At 48.9% G+C, this 17809-nt stretch overlaps 1 protein-coding gene across 3 annotated transcripts in view; it reads right to left on the bottom strand.

Moving 5' to 3' along the window:
- The window catches only part of LOC138566710 (transmembrane protein 87A-like), a 1181601-nt gene extending 1166083 nt beyond the window's left edge, over positions 1-15518 (bottom strand). The window contains exon 1 of one of the 3 annotated variants that reach the window (XM_069644306.1): positions 15352-15518. In XM_069644306.1, the coding sequence (XP_069500407.1) occupies positions 15352-15453 (102 nt within the window). In that variant the 5' untranslated portion in view covers positions 15454-15518. The remainder of the gene's footprint in view (positions 1-15351) is intronic. The other 2 variants (XM_069644305.1, XM_069644304.1) reach the window with 2 other exon arrangements.
- Between the last annotated feature and the right edge of the window lie 2291 nt (positions 15519-17809).

The following is a 17809-nucleotide window of genomic DNA, read 5'->3' as shown; positions in this document are numbered from 1 at the left end:
CAATGAGGCTGGCTATTCCTGCACACAATTCCAATCAACCTGCTTGTCATCCCTGCACATTCTCTACAGTAATAACTAGCAAAGTGGGTTGACAACAGGACAGGCACCAGCCAGCAACCCTAACAGGGACAAGGTCAGTGAAAAGGCCACTATCAAAGAGGAGTGCCTAGCATGAGTGCCAAACTAAGGAAGATTATCTTGCTGCAGTGTTTGACAGACACATTGATCAGTTCAGTAATGATTTTGCCTGCGTTTGTCCAATAATTTGCCAGAGAAGGAAAGCATGTTGGCTCTTATTTTCAATTGACAGATTGTTAAAATGTGCCACTGATGCAAAATATTAACAATGTGTTTTAAAGTAACAAATATTTATATTAATTCACGTCACAATATGTTATGTCGATTGGTATCTGTAAATCACACCATGCATCCATCACCCTCAATGAACCGGTGGCATTTGCAGCCTTAACACCAATTATGTTGGTACTGTATGAAGCAGGCATGGGTGGGGTCAATGGGCAGGGAGCTGCCCGCCCCAAAGTGTCAGTGACGTGCAAGAAAATATTTGGGCCCTGGCACTTATCGTCTTACAAATTAAGAACGGCTGGTGTCGGAAGCAGCTGCTTAAAAGTAGTTGCAGCGCAGTGTGACTTGATATGTTGAGGGGGGCCTTTCCTCCAAGGTTTCCGAGGCAATGGTGAGGAAGCTACGAGCTCCGTTGCAGATCCCTTTTGGCATTTTTGGCAATTGGCAGATTATCCCACGGCTGTGTCTCGACCTTGACACCCAAATGTGGTTGCTTACGGAGCTCCGGTCAGAATTCACACAACTTGCAGCCCCTGTGAAACAGACCGCAAACCCTGTGAGGTGCAGCCAGTGGCCTACAGTTTGGGCTGGTGCTCAGGAGAATGCAGGTAAGCTTGATCTGACCTAGCCTAGAGTGCCCTTACAGACTCCCGCCGGGCGGGAAATGCAGTTTAGCCTCCCTATGAATTAATCGGGGGCTGTTTTTGTAGTGTTAAGAGTGGCTGCCTCCCTGATTCCCTTTAGTATTTGAGGGAATTTGAACAGTGGTGGGTCCCTTTGGGAGGGTATGAAAGAGAAACACCAACAGCAAAAGCGATATCACCCAAGAGGTGCAGACCACATGCTGCTGGATTCAGAAATGGTGGAAGCGCTCGGTCAATAAACATTACGGGCTGTGCCCACGCAGCAAGACAAAATAACGTTTTTTCCTACCATCCAAAACAAATTATACAGCCGAACTTTGCAATCAGAGGTCACTTGCTCAAGGAGGGTGGAGGAGGCAGGTTGCTCTGAGTGTGACAGCTCTGGGCCTGTCTTGATGGAAGTGGAGCATGGGGCAACTCTGTTCCTACTGAATGAGTGCATTAGTCTTGAATCCGAAATCCGTGCGCTGGAGGGCAGCCAGGAAAGATTAAGTATGACGCCCATGCTATTCAGCTCTCCTTCTATAGAGGATACAGAGGCCACGTTGGATGCCTCCATGCCCAGTGGAGTATAAGGTACTCTGGCTTTGGAGGAGGCAGACAGATCGATCCTCCCTGCCGTTTCAGCACATGGAGAAGAGGTCCGAAGTGGCTGACCCCAGTATGAGCACACTAGTGGCTTTAAATGTGGTCTTACAATCATTCATCCGCCTGTAAGATACTGTGGTACTGGAGATGAGAGCAAACTCGGTACTGCTGAATGAGATTCGGTTGTTTCAGCCAGATGGTGGGTCTGCCACCGGTGAAACAGGACAAGAGGCTGCAGAGCAAAGGTTTGTAAAGAGAAACTCTTTCTGTAATGATGCTGCATCGCCCATCCAGATTGACTCGCAAAGCCCAGTTACATTGGGGTTAGTCGGTGCAAGTAAAACAGAAAGAGAAAAAAAGACTGGTAATATCAAAGAGGAAGCCAAAGAAAGAAAGTGCAGCCACACCTTGGAAAGAAAATTAAGAATATAAAAGAGGAAAAATAGCGTGTCGCAAAAATACCTGAGGAATCTAGGAAGGATAACATCTGTGGAGAAGGCCAGGAACGCAGGGGCGATGATACGTCCAGGGGTGGGGCCCATGTTACAGGGGAAAGGCCAGTGGGGAAAGAAAAAAAAAGAAAAAAGTGTCCGATTGGGTACATTGTGAGCCAGTGGGCTGAAAGGGAAATCCTCAGCACCTGTCAACTCGTAGGCAACCAGAAGCTACGAGATGAGCAAGCACAAATCATGTAGTGCCTCGATTGATGTCCCCCAGCCATTGGAATACCGTTCCATCAAAAACTGGAGAATTAAGAAGGGATGGTGAGATATGCTGCTGTAATCAGGGGAGGCGCCCTAGGAGTGGAAGAAAGAGTGGTAATGCAGGGGCCCGGCCTCAAATTCATCAATCCTACCGAGAGCAGGAGATGGTCTCTGAGGTCAATGAAGGGATCAGGTTTAAAGGTCAAAGGCACGGGGAGAGTCCGGCTGTGAGGGGGCCTACGCAAAAGGATTTTCTGTCCCCACTTCTCTTTGAATCTGTGTTTCACTAGAACCAACATACTCCCCATGAACAGAGCAAGTATACCAGCACTTCTCACTGCGATTCCCGATTTAAAGGTATTGCGTCATTAGATATAAAATGTGTGCATATGTTTGACCGAGAGCAGTTGGGGAAATACGCTGTCCACTTCCACTTGATAGAGAGGCTGGTAACTGATCATCAAGAAGACCTTCTCTTGCTTGGCTTTGAAAGCTACCATCCTCCACAATGCCGAAATGATCCAACGAAGAGGCAGCATGTAAATCTCAGAATTCAGTGCTACTTTGAGTCGGATCAACAGAGGCAGGATACAAGACCTTCATCTTCTTCAACATGGGGCTAGCTCGCTTCATCCCTTAGAGCCATACATGGGATCAGACCCGGGTTTGGAAGAAAGTAATTCCAACAGCTTGCTGGACTACTCAAGGGTTTAACTCCTTTCTGAACCCACAAATTAAGCTGGCATATGATAAATGCAACTTTATTCTCCTACAAGAGACTTGGCAGATAAATATGCCCACTTTAGATGGGTACATGATTAATACTCGAGACACTAACGAAGGAGTACGTTGGGGACCTAGGCATGGCCTACTCACAGCAGTCAAGATTCTAAAAAACCGATTGGCTTCAGACGGGCATTGTCATTTCAACAGCATTCTAGCAACAGAAGTATTGGACTTTTGTAAGGAGGACAATAACAGCATACTCTTACTCAATATTAACTTAAATCCTGTCCCGATGGAGCTGGACAATGTGTTGAATGCTTTGGAAGATAGCAAAGAGAATGGTAGTGCACCCATTATTATGGGTGAAAATGTTAATTGTAGGAGTAATGTGGGTGTGAACAAGGTGGTCCTGTTAGAAAAAGGTGGGACAATTGCTGACTTGGCTGATGGAGCCAAACATTTTAAATACATACAACAATGGGAGAGTATGTTCACAATGTTTAGCTGGCTGAGGTTTCTGCAGACTAACCTCTCATTCAAGGATAGTCTGAGCGCATTACCTACGTGGGGGGTGAATGGAGTGACTTTGTCCAAAATGGACTACATGTTTCTTAAAAACATGGACAAAGAGCAAGTATTGAAACTGGAAATAAAATCATCAGCATTGAGTGACCATGCGAGATTAGAACAGACTACCCAGGGGTGGGACGGGAAAGGGTACCCATAACATGACGGCAGTGGGTCCAACAAACTTAATGGTTGCGGAGAGTAGGAATAGGGTCTCCCTCCGCTGCAAGAATTTTGAGAAGGCAAATGACAGTGGAGCAGTGGTGGTTCAATCTGCCAAAGAAGATTAAACCAGGCACTCGTTGCCTGTGGAATTCCAGGGAATACTAGCCAGATTGAGTCAGTGGAGTTTGGTGAAACCCGATTTCAAACTTGTGATAGCTTAGGCGCTCAGCCTGTGGAATTTTGGGGTGTTGTGGAATGTTGAGGCGGGAGGTTGTCAGTTGGAAGAGGGTTGATGGTGTAACAGGGAGGCTGTGCTGTGGGGTCTTATGCATAAACTTACGCACTACCTCTTCCTACTAGGAGCAAAAGACATATCACGGCGGACAGGATACTACCACATATCCTACCAATGTTAAATGCACTCCCAAATGCCTCTGATCCTAACCTATTAGTCGAGGCATATAATAATACCATGTCTAAATCCTTCGACATTATTGCATCCATCAAAATGCGCAAAAGTAAACAAAGTGCACATCTGAATGCCTGGTTTACACCTCAACTTAAAGCCCTTAGACTACATAAAAGAAAACTGGAACCCTTATGGCGACAGACCCCTCCTGATGTAAACAAGATAAACCTATCCAACTATAAAAAAAAAAAATAAAAAAGATAATTTGTACCAAAAAAAGAACCCTACAATGAAAGAATCACCAACGCCAGTTCCAACACTAATTAACTATTTGTGATTGTATGTGAAATGGAATCTCCTATTCCTCCAACAGAATGTGGCAAAGGACAAACCTTGGTGCACAAGCATACAGAATGCCTTAGCAAACAAAATAACATCACTCGAAAATAAGATAGCTGACAAGAAACCTTGCCCAATCACAAGATGCAATTTACAGGTACTAATGAATCTCCTAACATTCTTGATCAATTCAGATTTTCTAAAGTATCCATCCTTGAAACTGAAAGAACTATCTTCTCCCTGAAACCGTCCAAATGCCAGGGCGACAACTGTCCTGCCCAAATAATCAAAGACGCAGCTAGAGACTTAGCGCCGTTGATTTCCAAACTAATTAACGCTTCCTTTGCGACCAATACTGTCCCAATTAACCTAAATTAATCCTGGGTCTTACCTTTGTTAAAAAAACAAACCCTGGACCCCTCCATCCCAACTAATTATGCGCCCATTAAAACGGTGCTCTTCCTTCTTAAAATACTCGACAAAGCAGCATATCTTCAAATACAGCAATACCTCGAAACTAACCATCTCCTAGGTGCCCGCAAACCAGACTTCAGCTCACAACACATCACGGAAATGGCACTCAGATTTGAAAACCCAAATTGACGAGCTCAAGGACAAAGGGAAAACTGCCATGCTACTACTCTTCAACCTGTCAGCCGCCTTTGACTTGGTCACGAAGTTCTGTGGAAACACCTAGCCTCAGCTGGCCACTTAAAGGACGCAATAGCGTGGGTCCAATCCTTTTTAAATAACAGGACCATGAATCACTCTTTCTCTTGTTTTCCTACAAATGAGCCGGCGGGAACAGATTCCTTGCCATTCATGTTCAAACCCAAGTTACCTAGTGCATTTTTAACGAGTTATAGCACTATATTTGATAGGGCACCTGGATTGTTCATGTGGGATGGTGTTGTCGGCTTCACACAAGCCGTGGAGTTGCTTATGGTCAGGTAATTGTTATCAATAGCAACCAGGGTCGTGCTCAAAGTGGGGGCTACTAAATCAGTGCTTCCATTTCTACTTATATCATCATTGATTGTGAACTTCTTCACACCATTCTCTAATGTATTGGAACCCTCGTTCGACAAGCACTGCACTACAACAGGTGCTCCCACTAATGAAGGGGGAAGATGCTGACCCTGCATATACGCATCCACCGCCTTCCTTATTTGTGCTCTATGTCGCATTACCTCCTCTGTACAGGATGTGATAATGGTCTCACTTGCGTTCTGCTGACTGGTTGTAGTCGTCAACAGTGATCTAGAGGGGCAGACCTGACACTTCAGCTGTGCAACCTCTTTCATCAAGGCATCTAAAGGGGGATACTTATCCACCACCCCTATGCTAAGGGCCTTAATGGGTTCTCTTGGCTTATCTCGATTCATCATCATCATACATTTCTTTTTAATTGCATAAGAAACATTTACACATGGTTTCCTATTTGCAACTATTGGAGTCGAAATGGATTACTTTCTGGCACAGAAAACATCGCACATCAATTCATGGAAGTCCGTGCACGCGTAAAATGTGGGATGTACGCTGAAAAAGTGTGCAGCGCACGCTGGCGCACAGGTCATCGAACGCCGTGCGATAAGGCCACAGCGAATTCGCACATAGCGCGGCACACATAACAAAAGTAGGCATAACACGGGGCGTCACACGCAGAATGGGGAACAACTTGTGAAAATGTCGGCGTCACGGGGGAAGTACAGGAGGCAAGTGCGCAGAACGCCCACACGCTCGCCTACAACATGTATTCATGGAATCGAATAGGGAAAAACAGCGCACGGCCAAAGACGCGCACAGGCCCATACATGTCCGCCACATGAAAGCAGGCGGTAGCATCCCTGCGCAGGAAATAAATGTGCGCCAAAGTCCTACATGCGCGAGAAGGCCCACACGCGATCGGGCCTGGGGGAGCGTGTGCGTGTATTCCAGAGGTGCGCGAGAAGTTCCACACGCGATTGGCCTGGGCGCGTGTATTTCAGGGGTGCGCGAGAAGTTTCTCACACGCGATTGGCCTGGGCGCGTGTATTTCAGGGACTCGCGGGTGGTTTTACACGCGATCGGGCCTGGGGGAGCAGGGTACCACTCACCGTCTGCCTTGCGTGTAGAAGAACGCGTAGCCAACACCCACCCGCTGTGAAGTAATAGCGTGTGAACCCCAACGCCCGCACCGCACCCCACGAAAAAGCAACGCTCGTGCGCAATACGTCACAGACACGCATACGCGCTAAGGGCCTTTGGTCCAATGGAATCGCGTATGCGTGCTGACGCGCTTACGGCCTTTCCTCGATTCACACGCTGACGTGCAGAATTTTCACATGCCAAATCACTCCGTATCAAGCTGGCCACGCGTAAGCACACGGAAGACCACGCTCCTGCCCAGAAGGCCGAATTACTGCCCCTCAGAGCCCCGAGCACGCTCCCACCTGCCATCTGCTGCTGCCTGACTGCCTGCTGCCCACGTGCCCTGCAATTTGCTGCCTGCACATCAGCCAAGGGTGCTGTTGCTGTGACCACCCCTGCTGGAACCAAAGACTCCCGACTGGGATTCCATCGCTCCACAGCCCAGCCCCAGGACCCAGTTGCCCACCCACTCCTGCCTCTGGGGTTGTCATGTCGGGCACTGCAACATCTGGCACCACTGACAACCCCCGGCCAGAGAGGCAGAGGGGCACCAGATTCAGTGCCACCGAAGTTGGTGTCCTGGTGCAGCAAGTCCTGGGGCAGTATGATGCCCTCTTCGGAAGTTCCCGTGCCGACAAGGAAGGACGGACTCGGATCTGGACTGACATCGTGACTGCCATCAACGCGGAGGGGGTGGCAGTCCGCGACTTCCAACATGTCAAGAAGCGCTGGGAGGACTTCAGGTCCAGGACCCTGAACAAGGCCCGGTGCCTCTTGAAGGCAGTGGATGCCAAGGGGCGCCGGGGCCACTTGTCAGAAGATCAGATGAGGGTCCTGGAACGCATATCCCCAGCGCTCCACGTCCAGGTCCTTGAGAGGCAGACCCGTCTGGAGTCGAGCGGTAAGTGTACATGCACCCTGATTGTTAGCTGTGCGTGTGGTGATGTTTCAGTAGTGTGCAGGTTGCACATCTGTTTGTATGCGGTCGAGTATGGGAGGGGCTGTACAGAGCCGTGGGGCTAACACATGCGAGGGCTGTAATGTGTGAGACATGGATGGTGCTTGTGTGTGTAGGCTTGCATGCCAGATGCAGTTGTGTGGGCACACATGTTTGGATGAATGTGTATGTAAGTAGACATGTCCGTGATGTCACGCATGTATGTTGTTTTCAGCTGCATGTATCAGCACTGTGTACATGTGCATTTGTGTGTATTTGACAAGGGTGCAACAGTGATGCAACATGGATGCATGTGACAGCGGGATGTGGAAGCCTGATTGGCAGATGTGACATGGATGCCCATCTGTACACTGCGACACTTGGCAGAGGTGTACACATGCATGCAATTGTGGTGGTGTGTGTACATGTGTGGTGCACTTCCTGTGTTGCATGTGATGTCTGGCTCAGCTTTGCCTGCTCATGCTGTTGTATGGGTATGGATGGTGCTGGCAGTTGCGATATGGCTGTGGTATGGCTCATGTGTGCGAGTTGAAATGACATGTGTGTTGGGGATTGTGATGGCATGTCTGAGGTTTGCCAATGCCACTCATGTACAACTGTCATGTATGTATGTGTCCATTGTACAGTGCCCTGATGCCTTTGTTTTATTTCTCCCTGTCTGCAGCGTCAACTGATGAAGAGGGCGGAGAAGGTGCTGTGGAGCACAGCGGCGGGGATCCCACCGCCAGCCGGAGACGCAAGGCCCGGCTCCCCTCCCATGTTGTCATCTCGTCGGGGAGTGAGGAGTCCGGTGCCGCATCCCAGGCCGCAGCTGCCGGGGGGAGGTCCAAGAGGCGGAGGTTGGAGTTGGACTCCTCGGCAGCAGAAGGGGCAGCTGGGACCCCACAGGGCCCAACGGGGGAAGATGGCACGGAGTCATCCAGGTTGGTGGGGGGTTTGGTGGAGGAGGAGGCCGTGCAAGCAACAGAGACGGGGTCTGGAGGTGGGGATCCCACTGGTGCTAGTGGTGCAGTGCAGGACCAGGGACAGGAGGCAGCACAGGCCGCCACGGAGGTGCCTGTGTGCAATCCTGTCCCTGATCCTGTCCCTGCATTCTTGCACCAGCAGGGATGCCTACGTCCAGACCCGTTTTCAGGCAGGGGGATGAGCAAACGACAACTGGCCTTCCTCTGCCTGCGGACGTGGCTGTCTGGGTTGAGCCTGTCCCGACTGGTGTGGCGTTGCGTCAACGGGCCATGCGAGGTGACCTGCAGTTTTTCATGAGGAGACTGCACGTCATCTCGAATGCCTCGTTGACCATGTCAGCCTGCTGGGACAGGTCACCCAGGCCGGATTCCTCCGTTTGATGGGGCTTGCTACGACCCCCTCCTCAACTGAACCCCCTACGCGCCAGTCGTCCTCCGTGCCATCTTCCCACCCATCAGTCACCTGGGTGCCCTGTGGAGCTGCCTCCGACGGTGCGGCCAGGCTGGTGGAGGAGGCATCCCTGCCACAGTCGGGAGTCGGACGTGCAGCAGGGGTGGCCACATCAATGACTGCACCCCAGCCGGCGGAGGATGTGCAGGCAGCAGGAGGTAGTGCACGGGCAGAGGCACAGCAGCAGCAGCAACGTGGTGGGAGCCATGAAGGCTCGGGGCCTTCAACATCAGAGGGGCAGGCATCGGCCGGAGGGCAGGAGGACCCAGGACAGAGAGTGTCTTCCGTGTGGCAGCGGTTGGGCCACGCCATAGATGCGGAGCGGCAGCAGGCAGAAGAGGCACGGCTCACAATGGTCAGGGCGGAGAACTCCATGCGGAGGGCCCTGAGGCGGGCCGAGTGCCTCGAGGCAATCCGCAGGGGGTTGGAGGTGGACACGTCGATGGCCCTGCGGACCCTCGGGGCCATGGAGGAGGACCGCCTCCGGGACATTGAGCAGGAGTTCGATGATGCCCTGGGCCGGGACATCCAAAAGTGAGCCGTCAAGACTAGCCCGCTGCCCTTGTACATAGTTATGTAGGTAGTGTTACGTTTCCTTTGTTTTTTGATTTATTTTGGACCTTTTGGACATTGGCCACATTTTTGAATATAGTTTATTTTATTAGTTAGTGTTGTTAGATAGGTTTCATTTCTTTTGTTGGGATAATGGACCCTAGCTTGCGTCTGTACATAGTTCACTGTTGGATTTTCTTTTTCTTTCACAATTTACCCATGGAGCAGTGGCTTTCAATTATTATTTCCCATTGGATTTTCTTTTGTGGACAGTGACTTTGGACACCATTACTTTGGATTATGATTTTTGGTTTTGCTTTTTTTCACGGACATGCTTCTTTTCATTTTTGTACATTCCCATTTCTGTTTATTTTTTAATCTATTTATGTTTCCTTTAATACATATTTTTTTATCGAACTTCAATGCGTAGTATCATCTCATTGGTTTCATGCATATCATGATATGGGTTTTGAGATTCACTGACACCCATTGGGTGTATGTGAGGGACATGTGTTTGTTTCGAAACTTGCAATTGGTGTTCCGTCATGTAATTGCCATTTCTGAGTGGGTGGATGCAATACTCGGGTGGGTATTTTGCATTTGGAGGCTGACCATAGGGACCAGGGATCTAGATTGTGATGACATGTTGGCTGGGGAACATGAGTTGGGGCCTGCTGGCAGGTGCCCCACAGTGCTGGGGGGCGGGGGTGGTGGTGAACATGAGTTGGACATGGGTGGGGGCCTGCTGGCAGGTGCCCCACAGTGTTGGGGGGTGGGGGTGGTGGGGAACATGAGTTGGACATGGGTGGGGGCCTGCTGGCAGGTGCCCCACAGTGCTGGGGGGTGGGGGGGGTGGGGGTGGTGGGGAACATGAGTTGGACATGGGTGGGGGCCTGCTGGCAGGTGCCCCACAGTGCTGGGGGTGGGGAGGGTGGGGAACATGAGTTGGACATGGGTGGGGACCTGCTGGCAGGTGCCCCACAGTGCTGGGGGTGGTGGGGAACATGAGTTGGACATGGGTGGGGGCCTGCTGGCAGGTGCCACACAGTGCTGGGTGGTGGGAACATGAATGGGACATGAGTGGTGGCCTGCTGGCAGGTGCCCCGCAATGCTGGGTATGGGGGTGCAAGGGGACATGAGTTGGTGATCATTAGTGCAAGGAGACATGTGCCTTTGCTGGGGGGCATGCCCATGTTGGGTGGGCTACCTGCGGGACATGACCAGGGATGCAGGGTAGTGCCCTGTGGTGTGGGCTGCCTGCAAGGGCCGTGGAGGGTGTACAGGGAACACCTGGGAGGACCCACACTGCCAAATCACACGTAGGACTCCCCGGCACCCCTGAAATACACGTACCCTGCTGAAATCGCGTGTGAAACTTCCCGCGCACCCCTGAAATACACGCGCCCAGGCCAATCGCGTGTGAAACTTCCTGCGCACCCCTGAAATACACGCGCCGAGGGCAATCGCGTGTGGAACTTCTTGCGCACCCCTGAAATACACGCACCCAGGCCATTCGCGTGTAGAACTTCTCACGCACCCCTGAAATACACGCACACGCTCCCCCAGTCTGATCGCGTGTGAATCTTCTTGCGCACGCGTGTTCCCGACACCCGTAATACGCGTTCCCCGCTTTGCATTTGCTGTTTGTCAGTTCGGTAAACTGGTACAGTGTTGGCGCAGCCCTTTGCGATGGTTTTGCGATCTTGATGGCTTTTCCTTGCGCGAGGGCATTCTTTGGGGCGTAACTGGCGCTGCTGCAGGGTCGCTGCGCCACGTCTGCTTTTGGAGGCGAGAATCCATGAATACGCTGTGCGCGGAAATTGATTTTATCGCACGCGGCTGGCGCAGACATTCGCACGGGCACGCTGTGCGCCAGCCGCGTGCGACACGTTTGTGAGGAATTACATGAATCGGCCTGTTTATTTTTTGGATCCTCATCCCCCATTCTCACATTAGTCCCTTTGTCATTGGCACAATTAAAAATTGAATACACCTTTTGAGTAGAAGTAAACTTCGATGGAAGAGCACACTCGGGTCGTGAATTACGTATCAAAAGTGGATTCAGTTCTTCAATTACCGGCACAGGGGGTATTTCATGTATAACAGATTCAAAACAGGGTAAACTACTCCTGTATGCTTGATTAAGGGGTGTGCCTCCCGACGAGTGTGGCACCGTCAGTTGGGGAACCACTAAGTGTGTTTGTGTGGCTATTGAACACAAAGATACTTGTATACGAATTGTTCGAACTACAATTGTTCGAATTACAATTGACCTTTGCACAATTGACCGAATTGTGAAGGTCAATTGTTACATATGTGCGGGGGGAATCCCCCCGCAACCCATATATATGTCAATTGTGAAAAGGTCAATTCGGACCCTCGACTTTCGGTCAATTAGGTAATTCGAACAATTGTGTTCGAACAATTTGGGTAATACCAGATACTTTCCCTCTCCCATCTGATATAGCCCTTAACTCATTGATCTCATATCCTTGTTGCGTGACTTTCTGATTTAAGGAACATAACAAATCTCTTAATAATTGGACAGCCAAATTCAACGCTTGTAGAGAGATATTGGACTGAAGCAGGGCCGGAGCATTCAAATCCACACAAGTGTTAGTCCCACGCGAGTGCATCTCTGGGTAAGTGGAAGGGTTCATGCTCAGGGTGCACACACCTGGGCTAGCTCTCACTGACGCGTTCGATGTAGTTGACTCATCAAAGCTTTGGGATGAGTCTGTAAACATCAAAGGTGTACTAGACAGATTGTCCGACATACATTTGTCAGAGAATGCTGAACCATTCATATCCAAGTCAATAATGGCAGCATCCCCTGCCGCTTGTGATGAACTTGGTATGGCAGTGGGAAGAGTCAATCCTTGAGTTAGTGAGCCTAACAGAGCCGTGTCAGAGATATATGAATCATGAGGGTGGAAGTTTTGTTGTGCAGTAGCCAGTAATAAACCAGAGGTTTTACCTAATGTTAGGCCGGCAGTATCTAGTGCAGGCCTTGCATTTGAAAGTTCCACACTGCAAACACCCCCAGTCATCTGTACAATGCTCTTTTCCGTCTCAGTAATTTAATTTTAATTCACCTTCCTGATTGTCACCCTGCGCCAGCCCTCAGGTGTTGGGTCAAGAAGGAGGAGACATCAATTTTCAAGGAGTTTGTGGTGAAGTGTCATCACAAGTGAGAAAGCACAGCGTGGGGGAGGGGTTAGTTGGAGTGACAATAAAGAAGTGGGGATAAGGGGACAAGCATTGGCGGTGCCTTGTGCAGACCAAATGTCAGTGATTGTACACCCCCCTCCCCCCGTAGACCTTCCTGCCGAGTCCAGGTACGCCCAACACACGGTGGAATGTGGAAGGAGTTTTGGAAGAACTACTTGGGTGCTGTCGAATATAAAGGGATGACCCCTGTCGAAAGGAAAATGTTGCATTCCTTGGGGCAAGAAGGGCAGAAGTACAGAGAGGTGCCGCTTGTGACGGAAGCCCAAGGAGGTGGGATTTGGATGAATATCAAAAGGCTCTCATGCAATTAGACCTATTTTTTGCATTCAAGACCAATATAGTGATAAATCACTTTAATTTCTACAACAGGAAGCAGAAGGAGCAATAATCTGTGGAGGAGTATGTCAGTGCACTGAGGACATTGGCAAGCAGTTGCGAGTTCACAGCAAGAATGGGCACTGATGAGTTGATAAAAGATCAGATCATTATTCACACAAACACTGCCCCTTCTTAGATCAATCTCTTGACATGCTCGACTTTTGCCATTCGATTCTAAGAAGTCCCCACTGCCACCAAGAGGATCCCTTTTGGCATATGCCTTATCCCGGGGTTCCTTCACCAAGTCAATGACTGCTCCAGGAGAAACTATCTACCTCTTTCTCCAAATCCTTAGTGTCCTGCATCATCCATAAGAACACCAAAAGAATTATGGGTGGTTAATGCAGAGTCACAGGGAATTGTATTTGTAGTCACTCCATTGTTACAGACTTCTGATAAACAAAGACAAGTACAAAGTCTATGTTTTACTTGGGTACAACGGTTCACAAAGTCTTGAAGTGGGCTGATGTATAGCACTCACTTGCCCTGCTCTGCCTCGGCCCACTGCAGCACTACAGTCCACTGTGTTCTGGATCCATATGCCCCCTCCAAACAGCACACCTGCTGCAAAACCAGTCTTCCCTCTGCCTGGCATCCACTGCGTCACCACACACTAGCAACAGTGCTGAAGAAGTACAACCAGTGGACTGAAGCCACACACCCTCAGAAGGGTCGGCTTCCAAGTCACCGATACACCAAACAATTACATGCATTATTCTAGCGATAGTGGTGCTAGCTCCAGCTCTTGCCTTATACTGTTGCTTTCAACAGAGGTTGATACACACGTCCATACACAACCCAAAGTACACGATGTTTAAATAAGTAAAAGAGCCTTGAAGATATATAAAATCATGTCAATAAAATGTGTTTGAGGTTTTTCGGTTCAAGCATGGCCAGTCAAATAAAAGCCAATATTGACCCTGTTAGGGAAAGAAAGTAATTCTGTGAAGGATGTAAAATAAAAGACTATTTTTGAACGGTCACGAGTTTTACTACCACCCCTAATGCTTTTCATGGACTATTAAAAAGCACAAGAGGAGCAAAAGAGTGGGAACGCATGAAGAAAAAAAAAAACGGAGCAGAGCAGTCACCATTTCCTCCATAGCTGATCACAAGATCTGAATGTGCTCCTACCTCGTCATCACGATAAAACTACACCTTTCAATTATTCTCATCTCTGTTACTTCTCAAGCCCATACATATTATACAATAGCATCCCTCTCTCGGTTTACGTCAAGAACAATAATTCGTTTTTAGTTAAACATTTGGTGCTGCAGTATGCTGCTCCACGTTATTGTAAAGACTAATGCTAAAATTAGTAAACTCGTGGTATTCAATGCATCACACATTACACTGATCTTTCACAGCCACTGCATCGCACCTAGCATTAATACAGCCAAGCCAACCCAAACTACCCTGGCTACACACATACCAAGTGCACCCAAGTACTTTTTACTACCCTACTCTCTCCACTGACCGAGACCACAGTCCCCAAGAGCGTGCAACCCACAGCGCTTTGAGATCATACCAATGGTACTTAAGGCGCTATACAAATGCACCATGACATAACATCGAATGAAAATAATGGAAGGCAGAGACATGCCTGTCAGAATTGCAACGCAGGTTGCATTAGATGTATATAAGTATGTATGTACATGGTCATTTGCCTTTAGCCCATTTGTCATAAGTAAATGTTTTTTCTCCAATCACAGCAATAATTTGCTTAAGTAAAGGCCGAAGTGGAATATGCGAATTCCAATGAACCTTGTAAAGCGGAGAAACCACTTTCAACGTTTCTTACCCAACAGGATTCATTGACATTCTTGTGGGGGGAAGGGGAGAATGAAGATGGGAAGCATGCAAGACCCTGCAAAGGTTCGACTGGATGGTTCAGTATAGATTGCAATTTATGGACGGGGGACAGCAATTGTAAGCTATAGAAGGTGGCAGAGAGCTAAACCACAGGTAGTGAGTTTACCTCTGGTGAGACTATAGATTGAAACCACCACTGAAGTCTGTGTGAGCATGCAATGAAAAAAGGGGAATTGGGCATCCTATAGAGGGAGAGTTGCACTAGCGAAATTTACAGACCGCCCTATAGGGTGTGAAGGAAACTGAGGGACCCTAAATAAGGAGAATCTCAGAAACAGGTAGGAGGGGGAGATATAAAACGTGTCTGTAGAATGCTCGGTTCTCCACCCACCACCCCGTTACCATTCCCTAATCAGCCATGCTCACGCTGTCAAGAGTCTCCCTCCACTTTCCCGGTTCGGAAACGGCTTGGACCTGCGGGCCCAGAAGCAATAACAGCATAAACAGCCCCGGTCCTGACAGCGCCATCCCGGAACTAACACCACATGCAACCCGGAAACAAGAACCCGTGCAGCAGTACAGATGAAATTGTGCAACCATAGAGAAATGAATAGCAGGTGAAAGGAGCAGGGATCATGAAAACAGAAAGAGGACTACTTTTCCGTAAACATTGGGACGTGGCTAGGAAGACTCAACCATAGAGAGTAAATCGGTGGAGAACAGTACCTACAATCATAGAGATGTCATCATTGAACTGAGATTCTGGACTCCACTATCTGTGAGTGACAGAGATTCACCACAGGAGGGTGATAGATAGCGACGTGAGTGTATGGAGGAATACTTCCCATTAGACTCTACACGATACGGGATCTGAGAGGGGGTGGAGGTCGGAGGGTATGGTTTATGTGCGCATTGTCTTCTACTGTGCGGCAGCTTTCTCGGTGGTGCCTATACCGAGTTCTGAGTTGGCTAGAGGGAGAAAGGGGCGGCGGGCGGACGGCTGGGCGCCCTTCTGAGGTGATATTACTCTTTAAAGAAAGAAGGCCATGTTTGCTGAAAGGATTACAACAGGCTGCAGAAATGACATACGTGCTTCACGTGTTGCAGGGAAGAATGAGGCAAGGAGCAAAAAACCGAAGTAAAATATTGAACAAAACTGGTAGAGCAAGGGACAAGCGGGCACAACAGGAAGGCACTGGAAAGAGTGGCAGAAAGGGTGAGAGTGGTAACAATAGAAGATGCCGAGATGGGGTATTTATTCAGCATGTAATCCTATTGGAGGCAGTGAAGAGGGGCAAGGAGCTATCACTAACCCACAATCCCGCAGTCTGCCCGCGGTGAATGTAAAATGCAAGGGGGCGATGGGGTAGACTTAGGGTGGTAGAATGGGGTAAAGGTGTTGCAGGGAAGGGGATACCGTGTCTTGCCATCCGGTGTCCCACTTCCACTCCCTGTAGATCCCTCGCCCAGATGAACCTCACTCACTGGTCCACCCCCAGAAACTGGATCCAAAAGTGATGGCTGTGTCCTAGCCACCTGGATGACGGATCCCCGGTACTAGCGGGTGAGACACCTTCAGGTTTCTCACATACCCTTACTCTATGCAAGGTGGGTACTAGCGGGTAAGACACCTTCAGGTTTCTCACATACCCTTACTCTATGCAAGGTGGATATAATTAGTCTTTTTCCAGGCTCTTTACTTTTAAGACCTGGGAAAGAGCAAGAACGAGATACATCCAGGTGTTATGACTGATTTTCTATACTCTGGCCTGGTGGACAGATGTATATAAGGCCAACCTATGTTGTGACAGGAACAACTCTGGGAAGCTTTAGCCAAACCAGTTTAGGTAGCTGTGACAGGCGGTCTAGGCTAAGTTCTTCTGAGGGGGTGAGCTTGTAAAGGGTCCACAATGAGGCCACACAATGGGCATCACAAATTACACTTAGACAGGATGTATAAAAATACAGTTATTTAATCATGGCCAAAACACACTATAGAAAAATGTCTACAAGCAGGTAGACCTATCACACAACACAATTAAAATAAATACATATATGCATTCACTTGGTTCAAATGCATAATACAAATCGGGTTCTCCTGTAAAGGAAAGATTAGACAGAAATTATACACAAAAAGGTCCACAGAGATGATCCCTAGTTAAAATTGTCCTGCCCTATTGTTCGGGATACAGTTCCACAGAACTTAGGATGCAGGAAAAAATGCAGGTAGGGTCTCTGGGGTCCAGTGAAGGGTTCTTAGAGTTAGGGTTAAATGTAGACTAATCCCCAAAATTAGCCCCAACAGTCAGAAGTCTTGCATAGGCAAATAATGGCAAAAGCCAAAAGTATTAGAATTAGGTTTATTATAAGTGCATTGACTTAAAATGGGAGTATAGGGGTTGGTTAAAAGCTCAGTAATGTACCCCCCCTTACTCTGAATCATCCCGAGACTTGGTAAAACAAAGGAAGGGTGTCCTACGTTGCTTTTCCCGCCGAAATCCGCGGTCCTCGATTTCCAGGGGATGCATGTTCGAGCTCCAGTCCGGTTGGTGTCTTTTGCTGGTGCAAGGACTCTCGGTCGAAGAATGCAAAAACACTCGATGCAGCACCCCTGTCAGGACAGACTCGGGACAGACTCTGGTCAGGTAAGCAGTTTTCGAACGGGGCACGCCACGCACATTGATGCAACAGGACTCAGTAGCCGTTGTCATTCTTCCGGTCTATCTCGGGTCCCCTTTGTGCTAGGATGCCGAGGTTTCGCAAGTGGGAGCCTTGCAGTGGCAGCTGAGGGTCCACCAAGTTTCAGGCCAAAACTTGGTGCAGTGACGTCGCTAGCATGGTAGCCCAAAAACAAAGCTGGTCACCCCTTGCTCACTATTCTTAG

This window comes from Ambystoma mexicanum, chromosome 2p (genome assembly GCF_040938575.1).
Source record: "Ambystoma mexicanum isolate Mex_15411 chromosome 2p, UKY_AmexF1_1, whole genome shotgun sequence".
In the NCBI taxonomy this organism is placed as follows: Eukaryota; Metazoa; Chordata; class Amphibia; order Caudata; family Ambystomatidae; genus Ambystoma; species Ambystoma mexicanum.
Note: the sequence above shows the minus strand (reverse complement) of the source record. Positions and strands in the feature narration are given on the sequence as shown.